The 21,069-nt window shown below is 38.7% G+C and overlaps 1 protein-coding gene across 1 annotated transcript; it reads left to right on the forward strand.

Annotated features, from left to right (window-relative positions):
* Positions 1-531: 531 nt before the first annotated feature.
* LOC128444576 (paired box protein Pax-6-like) lies at positions 532-18,737 on the forward strand. The gene is made up of 11 exons (XM_053427130.1): positions 532-544; positions 5,274-5,327; positions 10,509-10,639; positions 11,125-11,340; positions 11,443-11,605; positions 13,828-13,980; positions 14,585-14,667; positions 14,783-14,933; positions 15,798-15,907; positions 17,047-17,188; positions 18,652-18,737. The coding sequence occupies exons 1-11, from the start codon at positions 532-534 to the stop codon at positions 18,735-18,737; spliced, it is 1,302 nt and encodes a 433-aa protein (XP_053283105.1).
* Positions 18,738-21,069: the final 2,332 nt, after the last annotated feature.

Genomic DNA, 21,069 nt, shown 5'->3' on the forward strand with positions numbered 1-21,069 from the left:
TAGTTCTTTGTATACTGTTCAACTGCAAAAACAATTCTAACCCTCTTTTAAATGTGTCTGAAAGGACAATTGTGTTTGCTGTCTGCATGTTAAAGTACTTGGCTTTTATTTATTTGTATAATATTTGAATGGTGTTTATATTGTTTTAGTCTGAATATTTGCCTTTTTCTTGCTGAGTGAATTGTGGGACACTGATCACAGGAGTTTCTTATTCTCTGTCTCTCTCTCTATCTCGCTCGCTCGCTCTCTCTCTGTGTCACACACAGACACACATACACACACACACACACTCTCTCTCTCTCTAAGCTCTCAGCCATCAAACTCTCCATCCCCTCCCCTTCATCCTCTCTCTCTATGTCTCTTGGCCCTCCCACTCGCTCTCCCTCCCTCTCTCCTCCCTCCTCCTCAGAGGACCAGTTCTGTCTCTCTGTGCACTTGTCTCTTCAGTCAAGGAGAAACTAATTGGAGGGAAGAATAGAAGAAAGAAGCTGTTGGAAAACTAAACGCACTAAAACTTTACTTCCCTGCAGCATGCCACAGAAAGGTAAGCTTGCTGTCCCTCTCTTTTCCTCTCTCTCTCTCTCTCTCTCTCTCTCTCTCTCTCTCTCTCTCTCTCTCTCTCTCTCATTCTCTCTCTCTCTCATTCTCACCCTCTCCCTCATCTCTCTCTTATCGATCTCTCTCTCTCATTAGTATATGCTCTGAGTTAAAAAGTTGCAGTTTGTTTAGTAGATAAGAACAAAATAAACAGTTGTGAAGAGAAAATATTTATCCTCTTAACTTCAAGAAAAAAGAAAGAGAGAAGAACGCTTACAAAGGAGAAATGAATGAAAACATTGTTTAGAAATTTCCCAAAAGGAACTGATCAATTTTACAACTTTGCACAGAGAAACAAGGAGAAAAGAGGAAAGAAGGGATAGGGTGACTAAAGGAAACGAGGAGGAGAGAGATGTTCTCTGATCACTTCCTCCTTGGTGGAATAAATGTTTTATAAAGAGACAACTCCACAACTCAAACTGACACAGTGAGGGAAACTAAGAAACCCTTAGGATTTCTTTTGAATTTATTTCAAGAGAGTGCTCTTAAATAATTGAAATAAATCAGAAACATGATATCCAACAGCTGTATTACTGATTTAGTCACAAGGAACCTGGTGCTTGTAAAGATATTGTTTTACATTTTATTGTGAAGTTAGCCAACTCACGGTGTGTGTGTGCGTGTGTTTGTGTGTGTGTTCTAGTACCTTTATCTTAGGGAGGAAACTTATTGACATAATGCGTATGTCAGCCCCTAACTCTTACCATCACAACTAATTACCTAACCCTAACCTAATTCTAACCCTAAAACAAGTTGTAACCCTCAAACTAGCCTCTGAAGATGAGGACCAGCCAAAATGTCACCATTTTCCAAAAATGTCCTCACTCCGTAAAGTCTATGCAAAAAAATGTCCTCACTTTCAAAAAATGTCCTCACGCCGTAAAGTCTATGCTAAAAAATGTCATCACTTTCCAAAAATGTCCTCACTCCGTAAAGTCTATGCTCAAAATCGTCCTCACAAATATATAAGTAAAACACGTGCGCGCGCAAACACACACACAAACATGCAACTCCGGACAAAAAAAACAGCAACAAAAAACCCGTGAAGTAAAAGCCTCTTGGAGATCCGGGGACGCGCGGTGATGTAGCAGTGATGCTGTGGATCAGAGTCTGGAACAGATCAGAGTCTGGATCAGATCAAGGTCTGGATCAGATCAGGAAGCAGACACACGGTTCAGTGTAAAACATCGAGCACCTGCTTCAGAAGTGATTTGAGACACTTTGTAAATTATGTTTTGGGATTATGATAGAGCTGTGGATTTTATTTAAACACCCCATCATCTCAGACTTTACCCCAAAATTTAATTTAGTCCAAAGAGATCTCTGTCATCCACTCTGAACGTCTCTCTGTTTCTCATTTCGCCAGCTGTTTTTTCTCCACATGCACGAGATGAGTTTCTGTAGCTCACTCTGACGGTGTGATTAAGAACTTCTTTTTTAGAAATTGGTAATTTCTAATTAAAAGACACAGAAGGGTTTTTTGTATTGCTGAAAGGTAATATCAAAGAGCCACACTATACAAAGCCTGTAAAGGCCTTCATATTTTTTTGCATTCCCCTATAAAAGCGTTGAATATTGTAAATATGTAAAAAGCTAAATATCTTAAAATGACACGTAACAGGGATTTATGACGCTCTGAGGCTATAGATTATTTAGATGATATAGCTCATGCCCCTCACTTTTTCTTGAAGGAGGCCCACACTCGAGGGAGCGCATTGAAGGCCCGTGCCGCGTTCGAATCACAGCGATGTGATTTCCAAATGCTTATATACGCGTTTTGGGAAGGGGTTATCTTTTTTTAAACCCAGAGCCAACATGTACAAAGTTCATCACAAAACTGATGATCGTCTTATAATTAATGTCTTAATTAAATCGGAGTCAATTAAGCGCATGATGGATTAGCCAGAGCGTGAGCGTTGTTCGTGTCAGAGGGAGCTGCACGTGCGCCACCTGAGCCTCAGGAGTTAGGAGCGTGAGATGTTTGAGTTCCTGAGTGACTTTATCATCCAGCAATCACAGCAGCTGGATTTCTCTTTACAAGGGCAGGACATTCCTTCTTTTCATATTTCACTACCACGCTTAAATACATTACACACAGTACACATCACTAAGTATGTGATCCATCGAGTTGGCTCGCCATGTGTGGAAGTGTGAGCGCAGCAGACATGCTGATCTTGAACTGATCCTGAACGCGCAGTAAGAGCGGAACATAAGCATCGTCCGTCCACTATATTAAGTAATGGAATGATAGTGGTATTATAATATATATCGTATGTTCAATTGAAGAGGAGCAGATGGAGCCGCTGCAGCAGAAGTTATTGGCGCGTCCATATTCACTGATCATGTAACGAACTTAGCGACACAATACGACAGATGATAATAACCAATAATAATAAAAAAAACATCTGGTAGGCAATGCCTCTCGTTACTTTATTCATACATGTAAAGATGGGTAATTGTCATTCATTATTATTATTTAGATTTGTCATTGGTTTATCTTTTTAGAGGGAACGCGGACGACTTGTTATCAGCGGCCTGAAGTTACCATCCTCTTAGATATTGAGAGAAAATAGTCTATTAAGTTTCATAGAGTGTTAATATAGTTCGTCATTACAGTGTGTCGTCCAGATTCTAAGAAAATATTCAACACCCTCTTTCTGAATTAAAATATTACTAAATCAATTATTATTATTGTTGTGATTAATATGATGATTATTATTGTTGTGATTAATATGAAGATTATTATTATTATTGTCGTTGTTATGATTATTATTCTGATTAGAAGGCTGGTGACAAGATGCTGTGATAGAAGCTGCAGACTCCTCCAGTGTCGGGCAGCAGCTCAGTCTCTTCTCTCCTCCTACAGCCCTGAATGCGGCTGAATGAAACTTGTATATTGTCATGGGCCTGTTCAACAGAACTCCTTTATATCCGTGGCTCTGGTCAAATTGGGCTCCCCGCCGCGGTTTTGTGTCGCGGGGTTTTTTAACGAGCCGCAACTAACGAGGCAGCGACATGAAAATCCCGTGGACACACAAAGGCTGGAGGGTATTTACCGAGCAGAGACGTGGCTCCGCTCCTCCGGCTCTTTGTCTCTTTTCACAGGCACAAGGGCGCTGAGTTACAGCCGGGACGAGGTGCCTATAGCCGGCCTGTGTGTGTGTGTGAGCTGCTTCATGTTCATTAACGCAGGTCGTTAATAACAAGGGCTTCACAGAAGGATCCGCTTTGAAGCCTTTATAGCTTCTTTTTTTTAAACGTGAGAAGACTTTTGAGAATCGGGGTGAAGTATGACTGTTATGTGCATTGATGTCAACACGGTTAAAATGTTCATCTGCCCTGAATCATCCCTTCGTACATTTTTGGTGATAAACGGAGGAGCGTTTCGAATTGTGAAGATGTTTTTCATAATTTACTACTGTATCACTAAGATCTTATGGCAGTGTAGTGGGAACTGAACCCGGGACCACTGAATTATCAGTAAACTTGAACTGATAACATTTGTATTATTCAGTTTTACAAACAACGTGTCATTCAGTATTGACTCTGGACTTTGTTTAATTTTTTAATCAGATTTCCTGCTTCCTTGAGAGCTTGTGTCAATCTATATGGGCCCACATTGTTCAAAAGTAAAAAATATAAATCTGGCAATATTAAATCAATAGAAAAAACAATGTTAACCTTAAAACACAAATACAAATATACAAAAATATACAAAATCGGCACTAACGTTTTATATTTTTTTTATTCTTCATCTACACAATTGAAGCCCTGTAAATTGGGTATGATCTATCAAAATGTCAATATGAATGTGTTATTTGGTGTAAATGATCTTTGTGAAAGAATGTGCCTCTAGCTTTCAGGTGAAATATTTGTCTGTATATCTGAATGAGCCTGAATTACATTTTGTGACAACTTTCTTTTGGTGTGTTCTGACCACGGATAATTTAAAATATGCTATTTCTCTCTCCTACTTTAGTTTTGTGCATTGCCTGACTTTCTTATAGCAAACAGCAGCTGTCCCTGAATCCTGCAACGTCTTTTTACCTCACCGAGGAGTTTCTGTTTATCACCAGTGAGCAAGGTGTTGTCAAGAAACCTTACAGTTACATAATATACCTACAATTTGTTCTGAAAATACATACAGCTCACATAGAAAGTGTCCAGCAACAGAAAAACACAATCACAAGCAGAGGCTGACAGTATAAAAATAATCATATCCGCACGGTAAATAAAATGTTAGACATTTCAGTCTTCAGTGATGCACGGATTTAACATTTTTGCTACAATATCGGCACTAAAGTGGCAGCTCAGTGGTCTGAATGTGAGAGCTGGACTCATAACTTTATTGACATTTGCATATATTAGCATATGAACCAATCACAGGGTGGCGTGGCATTCAGCCAGTCTGTCCAGACAGTGTCTTCGGTGTTTTTCACCTCAACGTGTTTGTCTCTGATAAAAAATAACATTCATTTATCTCCTTTAAATTCCTATATACACATATAAGACAATTAGTATTTTGGGGTTGTTTTTTACTCACTACTATGAGATTAGAAGTTCAATTGTTGCTGACCTGTGTATATCTTTTCCTTTTCTCTAATCCAGCTGGCACAGATTAGTGTGTTGTGTTGTCTATACTGCACAGAGTTTAAGTGTCTTATCTTTTTGTACAGATTACAGAAGTCAAACAAGCTGGGAGGGTGGTGTGGCCTCCATGATGCAAAACAGTGAGTTACAACGCAAACCTCTTCGTTGATTTTATCATAAATGCATTTGATGTTATTGCATCCATAGGTGTGTGAACAATTCATTTGCCTTGTTAAAATGTGTTTTTTTAACACATTTTACTTTACCAGCCCACATAAAACATTCCAACGCAAAGAGCTACAACTCAAGGCCCAGGCCAAATATAATTTTCCTTAAATCAGTATAATTGATTTAATTTCTAAAGACATAACTCCCTTAGCCCTATAGCTCTATAATGACTTTCAGATTTTAATAGATTCTGTAACTGCTCGGAAACAAACGGCTCACAGTGGAGTGTCTTATATGAAGACTAGCTGAATGTGTAAAAAGAAGATTGTTGCCCCATAAACGGAAAAGGTGATGATCTGTGTCATTTTTACAGTTTGCTCTCAAGTGAGTTGCTTTGCATTGGCAGACAATCCACATTCACTTATGAGATTTGCTTCTGGTCTGCACATAAAAGTCTGTAGGTGTAGTGTTCTTTATTCTTAAATTTGCAGTCAGGGAATTAATGTGTGAATGACGAAATATCTGTGAGAATGATTTGAGTCACCATTACAATACAAGCTGACAGATACAAGTAAACTGAGTTGCTTTCCAACAAGTGCCACAAGGATTTAGTGTTTCTGTAGAAGAGTAAAAATATCGTACCAGTCATCCTCTCATTACATGGCTGAAGCCAACTTTGTTTGCATTTCCACATCATATTTTGGTCTGGAAAGTGTGTGTAATAACTTTTGTTTAGGCAGTTTTGTGCTCAATGTTTCTCAGTATAAATTATATCATTTATCAGCGGTTTGGTAAAGTGACAGCATCAGGATAAAAGAGGTGAGAAGGGGCAAGAAGTGTCTGGTCTGACTGTTTTTGTTTCTCTTGTTTCTTTAAATGGAAAAAGTGATGTATTAAACCATATTTAACCACAAAAATAAGTCATGATAAACTGGAATGACTCTTCGACGAGTGTTGTAAAATAAATGATCTGATCTGTTGAAACACATAAAAGTAAGGCCTGACTTATTTATCAGTTGACCAGCCTTGCACAAACACATTGGTACAAGCAGTAGTCTGGCATCATCAAAACATTTATTTCACAGAATAAATAATGAAGAAACACATTAATTTATATTTACATTTAATGGTAAGTATATAAATCTAAATTCTATCCACTAGTGTCCCACACTTTCCCCAATATTTTGCATCTGTAATTTAAACATGAGATTTTGCCATGTCTGGACAATTTTGCATTGAATGTTTTTAACCCTGGCAACAAAGACAGCCATCTCTGTCATGAGTTTAATCGTTTTTTCTGTCCTACTGCGGGACAAGAGGTCCATGCCATCTGCAGTGAAGGTGTGTGTATTATTTATCTATGTGTGTCTTTACTTGTTTCCTTCTCCCGCATCTCTCCCTTGTCCAGTATCAATCCCTGCAACACACTGCTTCCGACCCTTTGTCGATCTCACCCTGGATGTTACCAGATGATGCAGGTTCCTTTTGACAGTAACATTGGGTTAAATGTCAGACTGGGTGCTTCTAACAGACCACCTTCTCTTTAATCAGCTCTAATTCCACAATGAGAAAGTGGAGCAGCTGGAGGGTGTTGATCAGTAACAGGGTGAACAGATCATTAGTGAATGAATCAGGTTCCATCAGGAAATTATTAAAACAAAAGTGGGTGCAGTCAGTCTGCAGTATAAACACAACATAAAGGAGTTTATGAAATAACAAGCAGCCATGCAGCGTATAATCAGCTGTCTATCGCTTCCAGTTGCCACTCAGCAGAAGATCCAGACTGTGAACTGTTTAAACAGTGTTGGCTGTGATCACCCTACTTGTTGTTTGACTCAGAGTTTCTGCCGGTCAGGTGGGAAATCGCTGTAAGATTTCGGTTGTATGCAGTATCCATGCTACTCTGTTTCCATGATTTTTTCCTGTAAATTTAGAAGATGAATTAAGTGTACTGCCTGTCCCATCTTCCATTTTTCATTTTTTTTATTGAAATCGCTGTCTCTGTCGATCTGCAACAAGGCTGTTTCCATCTATCTTAATAATAAAAAACATTTAAGTCTAATGTGTGATTTAGACTAGACACATGGTGACATAATGTAGAATGCAAATTGTAGTAAATACAGTTAGCAAAATTTGCTTTACAAACAAAAACAAACAGACGGCACCAGTGTTCCAGAACAAAGCCCTCCAGCAGTCTTAGTAATTATGATGGGATACAAGGAGGAAGTCCTCATTATAGCCAACTGAGATTGGTAAACCAAACACTTTATTGTTAATTTCCAAATTCTGTCAACATTTTCTCCCTAACCTATTGTAACCATGGTGACTGATCTCAACTGACCTTAATGATCCCTTTAAACCAAACCGCAATGTTCCTCTTAAACTAACCCAACAGTAAACATTGCATTGTCACGTCATAAAACAGTGACTGGTAACAGCTTTAGAAGGAACTGATAGCTGATGTGATTTTGCTGACAGGGGCGTCCAATCCGAAACATGACCGTGTGTATGGCCAAACCAGGGGTTCTGTTGTTTGATGTGGGAGACTTGATGATAATAACAGTACATTGTAAAAGTGAAAAAATAATTGAAGTCAGGCTCAGTGTGAATGAACTGATTTAAAGTGAAAGCTGCTGAGCTGCTCCCAGGGGTCTGTCTGCCTGCTGCGCACGTAGGTGTGTGTGTGTGTGCGTGTGTGTTTGTACGTGAGTGCGTGTGTGAGTGTCACAGAGGGACCTTAGCCAAATTGACTCCATATGTCTGTCTATTAATTGTGTGTCAGCAGAGGAAAGCCCGGGTGTCTTCCTCTGGGAAATGACACTGTGATTAACAATTTCTACAGCAAAACAATGGTGCCCAAAACACAAAGTGAACATGATGCAAGACAGCGTGAGGCAGAGTTAGAGGGTGAAATAATCCAGCGTCACACTCAAAGTTAACAGGAGCTTCTGCAGGGGTAGTGGCTCCCCCTATGATTTAATTACCAGAGGAGAAGTTCACAGCTATGACAGTTTCCGTAGTATTAAGGTAAACCCTCACTGATCTACTGCAATAGATGAGTTGGTGTGGTGGATAGTGGGGGGTCAAAGACATTCTCCCTCCTCCACCATATGTATCATAATGAATGAACAAGCAGATCCAGAACAGATTAATTTCTACTTTAGTCAAACAGCGAATGTTTTCTACATAAAAAATGTAAGAACTAATTAACAATTATAAAGAAAATAGATAAATAGATAGATAGATAGATAGATAGATAGATAGCTTTATTGATACTGAGACTGCTGGTTGAACAGTCCAAAATTATGCGGCTTATTTAAAATGATAACATGACTTGATAAAGTCAATTAATGATATTGGAAAAACCCACCAACCTGAGCTGCCACTCAGGGTGAAATACTGGTGAAACAATAGCTTTTAAGTTGAGACACAGATAAAGACATTGTTTTCATGGAATGGTCATTTCTGAGATTTTGGTCAATTTTGGTTTTGTAACAGATTTTTAACAGAAGTGTAAATGAAACATTCCAAATACGCATTTAGACACTTGCTCACCTTACTTTGTTTTTTTCTGTAAATGTCAAAATATTTTCTGTTTCTCTAATACTTTAAGTCAAAAATGTACTTTTAAGTAGCACTTCAATTTGCCATATGCATTTTCTGATTCATGATTTCATAAAATAAGATCGTTTGGCACTAATATGTCAAACAATCATTCAATTTCTGTGCCTAAAATGTACGTGAATTTGTAAAAAAAATGTATGTATCGTTTACATATTCATATATATACCTTTTGGAAAACAAATAGATGTAGATTAAAACTGTAGTTAATTTTGATTATTCTTTAGGCCAGGAGCCAATAATATTACCAAGGCATTCACTCATCACGGCAAACAGCAAACATAAATAAATTATATTTTACGGTTTATTAAAGAAAATGTCGTGGGACTCTCATATCTTTTCTTGGGAAAATTAACGATGAATACCTTGTCTTCCTTCACATTTGTGGTAGTAAGTCCTCTGACAATGACTGTTTTGAGGGTCTGTAGTGAAACATACTTTGATTGACAGTAGCCCAGGGTTAAGGTTAGAGTAAGACTCCTGTTAGTGTAAGTAAGTGTAATGTCCTCAGTCATGGAGACACAAGTGTGTGTGCGTGTGCCAGATATTTATGTGATTTATTAATGTCCTGTTGAGAGGTTTATAAATCTGCCATATGTTTTCCCCCACAGGACCATTACCAGACAATAGACAATTGATTCAGTGTAAATCCCTACTTAACCTGCACAGTGTCACAGTACAGTCTGCTGTTGCTCAGAGAAACATGTCAGAGCTGCAACATGTTGTTCAGCACACAGAGCAAACGGGCTGCAGCCTGATCCATTCTGCCTACGTACTTTATTTCTCTCCCTCTTAAAGCTGAACTTGGCTGAAGTGCTTAAAGTCGGCGGTCTGCTCTTCAATGGTCAGTTCTGCCATTTATCAGTGCTCTCAGGTCACACTTCCTCTCAGGCTTGTCAGAGTGTTTGACGTCTGTGTAAGAATAATAATTTAAAGGACACTACAGAAGCAGCAAAGAGCAGAACAGATGGTATGTGAATCTTAGTTGTAGTTACTGATAGTTCCTTTAAAAATACTATTACAGTTAAAAAATGTAAAGTGAGTTTTTATTCGGTGTTATCATTTTTAGTTAACACATCATCTGCATAATGAGGAAAACAGTATGTATACCAGTACATGCTGTACTGTGTATTTACTGAATTTCAGTTATTGGCCTAATCCTGTGACATTATTCTGATAACCTGTACAAATTATGTATGATCATTTTTTTCAGGTCGTAAGAAGCCAGATTATAACTTTAAATTGCTCATATCAACAAGTACTGTGATGAATCAGAGGCATTCCCAATATATAACAACTGTTTTGCAGCATTCTTTTTTTTCTTTATTTCCTCAAAGTTGTCTCCCCCACTGTACTCTGTCCTTTCATGCATGTGCCTGAACAGTGTGGCTGTTTAGTGCATTGTGTTCAGACTTATTTCGTAGTTTGCTGCTTTGAATTTAACTATTCACAATAATTTAGCTTTGAAAACATATACTGAAACCCATGTTTCACCATATATTAATTATATGTCAACATTTCTGTGTGTGTAGGTCACAGTGGAGTAAACCAGCTGGGTGGTGTGTTTGTGAATGGGAGGCCTTTACCTGATTCTACCAGGCAGAAGATAGTGGAGCTGGCACACAGTGGAGCTCGACCCTGTGACATATCCAGAATTCTGCAGGTAAACTCATCAGGTTGAGATGATTCCCTCAGCTGTGACACTAACCATGGTGAAACATAACATATCTGCTAAAATGGTTGTATGAACACATTAATATTGTACAAACATTTTGGACAAACTCACGAGAGACACTGCAACCATTTTAACTGATGCAGCAGTGAACAAGAGAGTTATTAATTTTTTATCTCACATATTTTTCTTCTTTGTCAAAACTTTGTGCCTACATACACACAATACAACAAGTCCACTGACAGTTTGGTGGGGGTTGTTAATATATGGGGTAATATATTACAATCGGAGTTGAGTCTTAATTCTGGTGTAGTAAACTGTATTCTCTCTAACTTCACACTAGCAGATTATGTACATTTTCAAACTTGAAGTCTTCAGCACCAACAGGATCTGACTCAAATTCCATGATCATTCTTCAGACATCATTCTTTGAATAATGTGTATCTAGGCTATAATGGGTCCTGTTTTGGTTCCAGGTGTCTAACGGCTGTGTGAGTAAGATCTTGGGCCGGTATTACGAGACCGGTTCCATCCGTCCTCGAGCAATAGGAGGCAGTAAACCCAGAGTGGCGACTCAAGAAGTGGTGGGAAAGATCGCACAGTACAAGAGAGAGTGTCCATCCATTTTCGCTTGGGAGATCAGAGACCGACTGCTGGCAGAAGGGGTCTGCACCAACGACAATATACCCAGTGTAAGACAAGTGTGTTTAATTCCTTCAGTTTCTGTGTACCAATACCTTTTGTATCCAACAAAAAGAGATGACCTTGTGTAATTACACTGTGTTTATTGGTAGGTTTCATCAATAAATCGAGTGCTCAGGAACCTGACCAGTGACAAGCAGCAAATGGGAACAGTAGTGGCTGAGGCGATGTTTGATAAACTCAAGATGCTGAATGGACAAACCAACTGGGGGGGGCGCTCAGGGTGGTACGCTGGAACTACACTCACTTCTACTGGTAAGATGCTAACTTATCTGCTGTTCCTACCTTACTGCGACTACAATACTGGGCCAATAACTGCTGAGACTCTCAGGGCCCTACTTTTACTAAAACCTAGCACGGTTGCAGGCATCACACAGTCTCTGGGCTGAGAACACATTGGTGTGACTGACTAATGTTTTATGATGGTAGAGCAAACAGGGGAATACCAATTGCATGAGCAACTTCCATCTATTTACTAATTTCAGAAATATGAAGTCTGTCCGTGGAATGCATATCCAGAGAACTGTTATTGGCATCAATCAATGTTGAGGTTACAAGGAAGTGCAGAGTTGAATTTGGTGCGATTTGGACGTGTGATATCTATAATAATAACAAATTATTGATAATAACGATCGAAAAGATGACCAGCATTCTGTAGAAGCAGAGTTCTGTGGACCTCCCCATCAGTCCACAAACAGACGACATACATTTATACCCCCTAAAATACTACTTACCAAATATTCTGTCAGCAGCAGAAAATTTACTTTTATGAGTTGTTACATAAATTTACATTATCATTGTACCCATAAAAGTAATAATATATAATAATATATAATATATATATGTATATATTTAAATATGTATATATACATCATAATCCTGTTGAGCCAACAGGCCTGACTCTGTTCACCCTGACGGCAAACACGCACATACACAAAATTGTGATTGTCGTTTATCCACTGTTTGTGGTCTGTCTTGTATCATTGTTGTTGTTGTTGATGTTGATGTTTCATCCTCTGCCTTACAAGAAAATTAAAGAAACAAACAAAGAAAGAAAAAGGGTCTTAACTGGTCGGTTGTTTTTTTAAGCAACCCTGGTAAACTGACAAGGCTTACTTAAGATTTTCCTTAATTTTTAACTTACTTTCTTCCAGTTTTAAATTGTTTTAATGTTGTTACATAAGCGGGTGCTATTGTTATAATACTGAGATTGTGACGATTTGTTGACTAGACCCATCCACTTGCAGAAGTTACAAAAAATTCAAATTATATGGCAGCTTCCTTTCCTTTTCCTTTCTGTGTGTGTGGCTGAGGGCCCCATTTGCTGTGTGGAGTTGGCTCATATGCTGCTGCTCCACCTCCAGCACCCTGGGACTAACAGTGAAACAAAGTCATGCTATACTACCACCACTGCTGCTTCCCCATCAATGCATGTTTGTGCCTGTGTGTGCGTGTGTGTGTGTGTGTGTTTGTGTGTATATAGGGTAGGGGGAGGGGGGCGTCTGCTCTCATTTGTGTCTCTTTCTGCCTGACTGACTGTGACACTGAGCAATGGCTTCATTCTGTTTTGCAGGCTTCGTCTGCTGGGGATAATGAATAATTAGGCTAGCACCACAAATAACATAAGTTCCACAGGGAGTGGGAGTCAAGCGCTCATCTGCTCAGAGATCACATGTTGGAGATCTCAACTCTGTAGTGCCCTGTATCTTCCCTCATCATTAACTCACATGCATGGTTTAATTACAAGGATTTGAATATAAGATATCGCATTGTCTGTTCACAGGCAGGATTTATATTTGTTTGGATGTGCAGCTCTTACATAGTGTCTCACTCAGTAACAAATGCAAATATTACATTTGAAATAAATCATACAAATGGAATAAACACAAGTTTAATAAACAAAGGAAAAATAATATAATAGTGATAGTATAAAAATAAAAGGAAAAAATATACAAATGGAGTGGGTCATGCACGGTGGTGTTATCGGCCTTGTCACTAAAAACAACAGCAGCTGGAAATCAGGCTGGTAAAATATTTTAACATTAGAAAAAAACTCTAAAATGCATTGTAGTGAAAGGCCTTTGTATCCACAAATATCAATAATTTATGATAAAATGTCATAATAATAATGATAATGATCGTGTTCAGAGGGGAATATTCTGCATTTTTACTGATGTGTGACTTGATCACGCTATAGATTCATAGATTTAAAATATGAAACATATATTATTCATTAGCATTATTTATCGTATAATCAACACCAATATTTGATACTTAAGAGCATTTTGCTCAGACATATTTACAGACATATCTACGTTTTTCTTTCTTTTTGTTATGTATGATGTGAAAACGTCTTCAACCGCAGTGTATCTGAGTGTAATTCTGATTGTTTTCTTCTTCTTTCTTTGCTTCCTTACTTTTTCCTACAACTACTCTCTTCCTCCTGCTGTCCTCCCTCACCTCCTTCCCTTGTGCAGAGTGTCCACAGGCAGAAGGAGGGGAGAGCACCATATCAGTCAGTTCCAATGGTGAAGACTCTGAGGAGACTCAGATGAGGCTTCAACTGAAGCGAAAACTACAGAGAAACAGAACGTCTTTTACACAGGATCAGATAGAAGCACTGGAGAAAGGTAACTTCAAGTTACTGATCAGTACACCATACAACTGCCAAACACACTATTAATAATTGTTTCTAAATGTATTATCTTTCACTTTGACTCTGACGAGATTCATAACTAACAATCAGACAACTCGGGAATGTATAAACAATGACATGACCTCAAACCCTTTTTAACAACTTGTTCAGCTATGGGGATAGAAAATGAAGTTTGTCATTATGTCCCCGGAACAGTTCAGAAGCAAAGGCCAATTGCTCAGTCAGTTCTGAATTTATCCAATCATGAATGGTACTTGTTGAAGTTAGAATGCCATGGGACAGCAACAAAATGATTAGTCTGTAATATGGCAAAGCACACATTAAGATGTAATTCATAACAGTTTGATCCCTCCTACAAGTAATCATGCTATGGAACACATATATAAAAATTTGAAATGAAACTGGGCTTTAGAAAGGCTAGACCCTCTACCCAACTATTGTGAAATTCTTCAGACAGAGAAAAATCAAGAGAAAACTAAATGATTCAATGAAATATGAAATCTTTGCCATTACTGCATATCTACTTTCTTGATGCTTATCACCTTTTATTATCTAATGAAAGACTGTGTTTTCCACAGAATTTGAAAGGACACACTATCCAGATGTGTTTGCTCGAGAGCGCCTTGCCAATAAAATAGACCTTCCTGAGGCAAGAATACAGGTAGGCTCTTGTATCACGTCAGTGTTGCATAAGTAAAATCTTAAGTCCTCATTATTTTGTGCAGAAATACACCCAGAAATTTAGCTGAAGACAATAATATGCTTGCCGTGTGTAGGTCTGGTTTTCCAACAGACGGGCAAAGTGGAGAAGAGAAGAGAAGCTGAGAAACCAACGACGTCAGGTGTCCAACTCCTCCAGCCACATCCCCATCAGCAGCAGCTTCAACACCAGTGTTTACCAGCCTCTACCACAGCCTACTACACCAGGTACCCATGACACCACACATCTGACAAGCATGTCCCCCAGCATGTCACCCATTGATGTCATAATAACTACAGCAATGCTGTCTTATTGATTAGTCAGCCAAAACTCTATGTGTCAACAGGATCTGATGAGTAACTCAATTACTAGTGTTAGGGTTAGTTACTCAATTACTCAGGAACATATTATGATGACTCGAATCAAGAGTCAAAATGCACTCTGTTTAAGATGCCTCTTGACATTGGCTGTGGTTGTCTGCAGTAGATGTTGTGGCAATAATGATTTGCTGGAAATTGAACCCTTTTCTTTCATTTCTTCTATGTACCACTCAAAATGTGTCCATGTAGTCTATCAAAAGTATGAAAAACTATCTCATCTAATGTCTGGTTGATATGTAATCTGTTGTACCCATTCTCTGACCATAAGGTACCTGGATTTAATGTATTTTGTGCAGATGAAGTTCTTTTATGGTTGTTGAGACAACATTTTAAAACATATCCCTCATCAATTGAAAATACCATTTTCTGAATCAGATGTATTGTATCGGCTTTTGCATGAAAATATTTTTTATTCATACTTTGGCACAAATCGATCATATTATTACCTTCTTGGAAAATAGTTTTGAGGTCTGGTGTTGCAGTTAAATATACCGGGACCAATGGGAAGGAGGAGCTAGGGTTCAAACGGCTGATCCAGGAACTAAAAAATAAATTCATTACCTGCTCTGCTACTGGAGGTTAAAGTCCTGAGCATCACAACTTGTGACTTGTGATGGAACGATAACGTGGAACAAATATCTCTTGTACATCTTGATTTGCTCATACAAATCACACTTTGTTCACTGCATTCCCCCCTACCTATTTCTCCAGTGTCCTTCTCATCAGGATCAGTGTTGGGAAGGCCTGATCCACTTCTGTCCAACAGCTACAGCATACCAGCTATGCCTAGCTTCAGTATGGCTGCCAGCCTGCCGATGCAAGTAAGATCAATTCACAGGTCAAAACAGAGCTACAAAGGCACTAAGTAGAGCACATACCTCTGCTAAGGCCTGCACCAAATAGCACACACTCATGAATATCAGTCCCCTCAAGAAGTTTGTTTTCTTTTAATCAAGATTCAGGAATTAAACTGTGAGAAATCAATGAAAATGTGTCATGCCACTCTAACTCACGATGTTACACAAATTAAAAAAGAAACGACTGGATCTGCCTCCTGATATGAATCAGCATCTAAATCTATTGGGTTCTTTCACGACCCATAAAGCATCCTTCCACCAAGTGCTTTGGTAATGCATCTAGTAGTTTTTGAGGAATCCTGCTAAGTAACAAACAGAGAGACAAATTGTGGAGATGGCTCAGAGAGCATCTCCAGGGTTACCAGGGAGAGGGGACTGGCACAGCTTAGATTAGTTGGCCAATTAACTCTCCCTGGATCCAAAAGGAGAAGGAGAGACTAGAGAGACGCATGAACAAAGAGACACTGAAAGAGACCAGGCTGAGCTCAGCTGAGCTACCACGCCGCCAGCAGGAATTACTGGCCAGTTAACGTTTAGTTTAAGAGAAAATAAAGGATTTGAAAAGTGAGTGGTCAGAAAAAGCGATAGGGAGGGGGACAGGCTTGACAGAGTTATCAACTGCTTCCTGCAGTACAGTGTTTTCATCACTTATGTTACATTTACATCTAGAATTAACACTACCCTGTTGTTTCCGAGCCCTTCCGAACACATTGCTGACTCGGCTTTAGTTTAAAATCTCCAGGGTTGTAGAGTCTAGAAGAATAGAAACTGAGACCTATTCACTTCCTGATTGGGTCTTACCAGTCACAACTTAACTAGTAGTGGTGGTGCAACACAGATAATTAATTGCTGATCCTCACTGACTGTAAAAGTTCCACTTTGCCATCAGACTGAGTATAGAAGCCTAAGTTAACCATTTTCTCGATCATTAAAATTGGCATGTTTTCTTTTAAATGATTGAGTGATCTAAACCTTTTTCTAACCTTGGATAGTTTACCAATCACCGTTGCACCATTTAAGTTTATCAAATGAACTTGAACGTTTTATTAAAACCTAGTAAAATTAGGGGTGTTCTAAAATTCATGTGCCCATCTTTTTTCCAGGCATCCAGCCAGACCTCTTATTCCTGCATGCTGCCCACCAGTCCCAGTGTAAATGGAAGAAGTTATGAGACATATACCCCTCCACACATGCATCCACACATCAACAGCCAGTCAATGACATCCTCTGCAACGTCCTCAACAGGTAGGAAGATACTGTTTGATACCATACACCTCCTCCCCTCTCTCTGTGCTATCAGAGCATATGATGATGATGATGATGTTGATGATGATGTTGATGATGATGATGATGATGATGATGATGTCATTAAAACATGGTCTTCCTTAAGATTGACAGCTTGGCCCACCTAATCTGCTCCACAAATCCATTGTGCTACACACTTCAAAGATTTGGTTATTAGTATAAAGCATTCCTGACAATCTTGGATCATGATCGTGTAGGCAGCTCTTTGTAGAATATGATCACAACTAGATTGCCTACACACATAAAGTTTTTGGTAATACAGCTATCACTACAAATGTCATTACAGCTATCTTCATCTTTGTCAGACCTCTATTAGATACTGTCTTTTCTTATGATAGTTGTAAATACTGTTATTTACTACTCTGCTACACACGCCATCTATTGCACTTCCACGTTTATCATTTTACGGACTTTTGTCGAGGGATAAAGGCAGAAAATGACTTATATTGGATTCAAATTGCAGAAAAAAAAAATATATAAACAAATAAAATGTTTATATCGCATTAAACAAATGCAATAGTCCATCGGTGAAAAACCTAATTTGAATAACAGTGGACACATTTCTGGTGTCCACCACTAGGCCGATGGAGGGGTGGGTGAAAAGTTTGAGTCCATATAAAACACTTTTGTAGTTTCACGGGTAAACAGTGATCAATCAATCAATCAAATTTTATTTGTATAGCCCATATTCACAAATTACGATTCGTCTCATAGGGCTTTAACAGGGTGTGACATCTTCTGTCCTTAACCCTCAGCAAGAGTAAGGAAAAACTACTAAAAACCCTTTTAACAGGGTAAAAATACGTAACCTCAGAGAGAGCCACATGTGAGGGATCCCTCTCCCAGGACGGACAGAAGTGCAATAGATGCCACGTGCAGGAAAACATCATCAAGATTAAAGACTTCAAGATTGAAGATTAAAGTCTCTAGCAGCATTTGATGAGGGATGCAAGCAAGCTCACAAGAACTCGTGAGAACTGCAGCTGGAACAAGGAGTAAGATAACAGCGGATATTTAGTATAAAAAACGCGTTGTAAATCACAGTGTTTCATATCCAAATTGAATTTCGGGGCTTGTGGATGTATCGTGACGTTTGAAGAAGGATTCACCAGTTACTTCAATTGTATTGGATTTGACTGCAACACTGTTTACTCCTGAAACTCCAAAAGTGTTTTGTGGACTCAAACATTTCACCCACCTGTCCATCGGCATAGTCGGGAGTAGATAATGAGTGAATTTTGGGTAAACTTTTAGTCTCCTCCTGTTTTTGCAATAACTTTATTTGCAACTGTGTGGTCTTTGAAATTCCTTTTTGCGCTCACTAAATACACACCACAAACACTTTGTTGTAATGTCTGTTTCAAAACTGTATTCTAATGCCCTTGTTATTGTTGTCTTACAAGGTTTGATTTCCCCTGGTGTCTCAGTTCCAGTCCAAGTTCCAGGAAGTGAAGCAGACATGTCACATTACTGGCCACGCCTGCAGTGATGTCTTTTCTGACCACATTGCTGCAGTAATCCTGAGCTGTCACTGCAGCAACAGGACTGTATTGGTCATCAAAGGATACTGCTCTATCCATAATTTACGGCTTCAATGTCAAAAAGGACCTGTCACTGACTGTAAACTGCAGCAAATGAATAAGAAGAAAGGACTGTCAGTAATGCTTGCAAGACAATATTCAAACCAAATTCTGGAGACAAGGACAGAAGGAGTACTTCTTTCCCTTAAAAATGTTTAATACTACGGTTAGCTACAACTGGTCAACGGTCTTTGGGATAACAGTCTCCACAGTATCTCCATCTGCTGCCATTAAGAGTCTGGTTGGTGACGACACTGGCACTGGATGATAATGAAAAGCTCCAGCCTGAGCTTTACTCAGGAAGCTCAGGAAGGTGGACCGTCCATTACTTTAAGAATAAACTCCACATAGGAATGAACTGGTCTGTGTCCATTTGGACATTCTCTGGGACTATATTACCTCTACTTTGAGTTCCTAATTTATACCATGTTGGTGAATTTGTAGCAAACACAAAGATGATGAAAGAAATGTAAAAGGGAAGAAATTAATGAAACTTGAAACAATTGTCTGCTATGAACTTGTTTAATCAGCAGATCCCAAAAGCCCTAGCCTGGGATATGTACAGAATTTCATAATGTTGAATCTGGTTGTATGTGTTTGTTATTGTAAAAATCCTTACTGACGGGATCTGCTAACTGGCATGATTTTTTTACTGAAAACGTTTTTGGGTGGGTATGGGGGATTTTGGGGTTGTCTCAATTTGTTTTAATTACAAAGCTCCAATGCCCTGAGATTCAACAGTGAACTAACTGTTGAATAACTGGAATGATGACACTCACTTTGCGTGTTTATAAAAACAGTGAACATAAGATTGTGTCTGAGATGTAAATCTGTCTCTAAAAAGTCAAAGTGTAAAGTATTTGTCTTCTCCAGTGGTCTGGAAAGGTTTCCATAATAAAATTATTTCAATTATACTCCTTGTAACTTCCGATGTTGTAGCTATAATTTATTGATTTTTCTTGATCCTTCTCTGCTATACATGAATATATATATTATATATATATATTGAAAATACTAATTCCTTTGTGTGTGTGTGTGAAGTGATCTCAACTTAAGTGGGATTGTCTGAGGCATGAGAATGCTATGCTGAATATGAATTCCACTTTCCGGGCCTGCTTTCTGTGCTCATCCCTCCCATCAATGATATACAGCCCTGAAACTTTCAAAATGTCAAATGAAGAGGAAATAAGTCAAAGTGAAGCAGGGGGCAACTAGTCATTCACAATTGTCAGAGCTCCACACTATCTGATGGTATGACCATCCTCGCATGTGTACAATAATTTAGTGATTGTGCGCGTGCATGGAAATCAGTGTGTGCAGTAAAACATGGACATCAGAGATCAATGATTGGATGAGATAAAAACTATGGTGGCCCTGAGAGCTCAACGAACAGCAACTTAAGAAAACACATGCAAGTTGACAAAACACAAGCAAAGTAAGAAAACATCTTCATAAATTTCACAACACAACACAACAAATTACAGAAACGCGCAGCAAATAGACAAACGCCCTGCAAATAGACAAACGCGCTGCAAATAGACAAACGCGCTGCAAATAGACAAACGCGCAGCAAATAGACAAACGCGCAGCAAGTAGAGGAGAAAACACAACGGAAGTGTTTCCAGAGGACAGCTAAAAGTGATGGACACTGCTGCCACAAAAACGTCCAATACACCATACAAATTCGGTTCCACACAGGGTTCGGCCACCCGCGGCTCTGGAGCCGAATGCGGCTCTTCAGCCCCTCTGCAGTGGTTGTACAGTTTAGTGTTGTGCATATATATTCAACATCTTGTCCTATATTGTTAATACAAATAAATATGCTATTTGATTTACCTGAAATGCTTTCGTCCGACTTTCAAATTGATGCAACCAAGAACAAAAAGTACAAGCATACCAAACAAGCCATGGCTATCTTGTTTAAATAATCTTACACCATAGCTTCAATTCAAAGTTTTCTTACTAAAATTAATTTCAACACAAAAAAGGCATATGGCCTATTTTCCATTTGTATTTAGGAAATAAATTTGTTCATAGTAGTAGAGAACAAAGAAATCAACATACTTGCATTGTGAAGTGCCATTAACTCTAAATGTTTGTCCACTAAAGATTAATGCAAGTAACTATGTTTCCATTAGCATTTTAGAAAGTATAACTCTAATGTTCACTAACAAAATCCTCCATCAGTCCCATTAAACAGTTAAGTGCAGTTGTACTTCCCAGCTTATGCAGCAAAACTGC

The sequence above is a fragment of the Pleuronectes platessa genome, chromosome 7 (assembly GCF_947347685.1).
Source record: "Pleuronectes platessa chromosome 7, fPlePla1.1, whole genome shotgun sequence".
Taxonomy (NCBI): Eukaryota; Metazoa; Chordata; class Actinopteri; order Pleuronectiformes; family Pleuronectidae; genus Pleuronectes; species Pleuronectes platessa.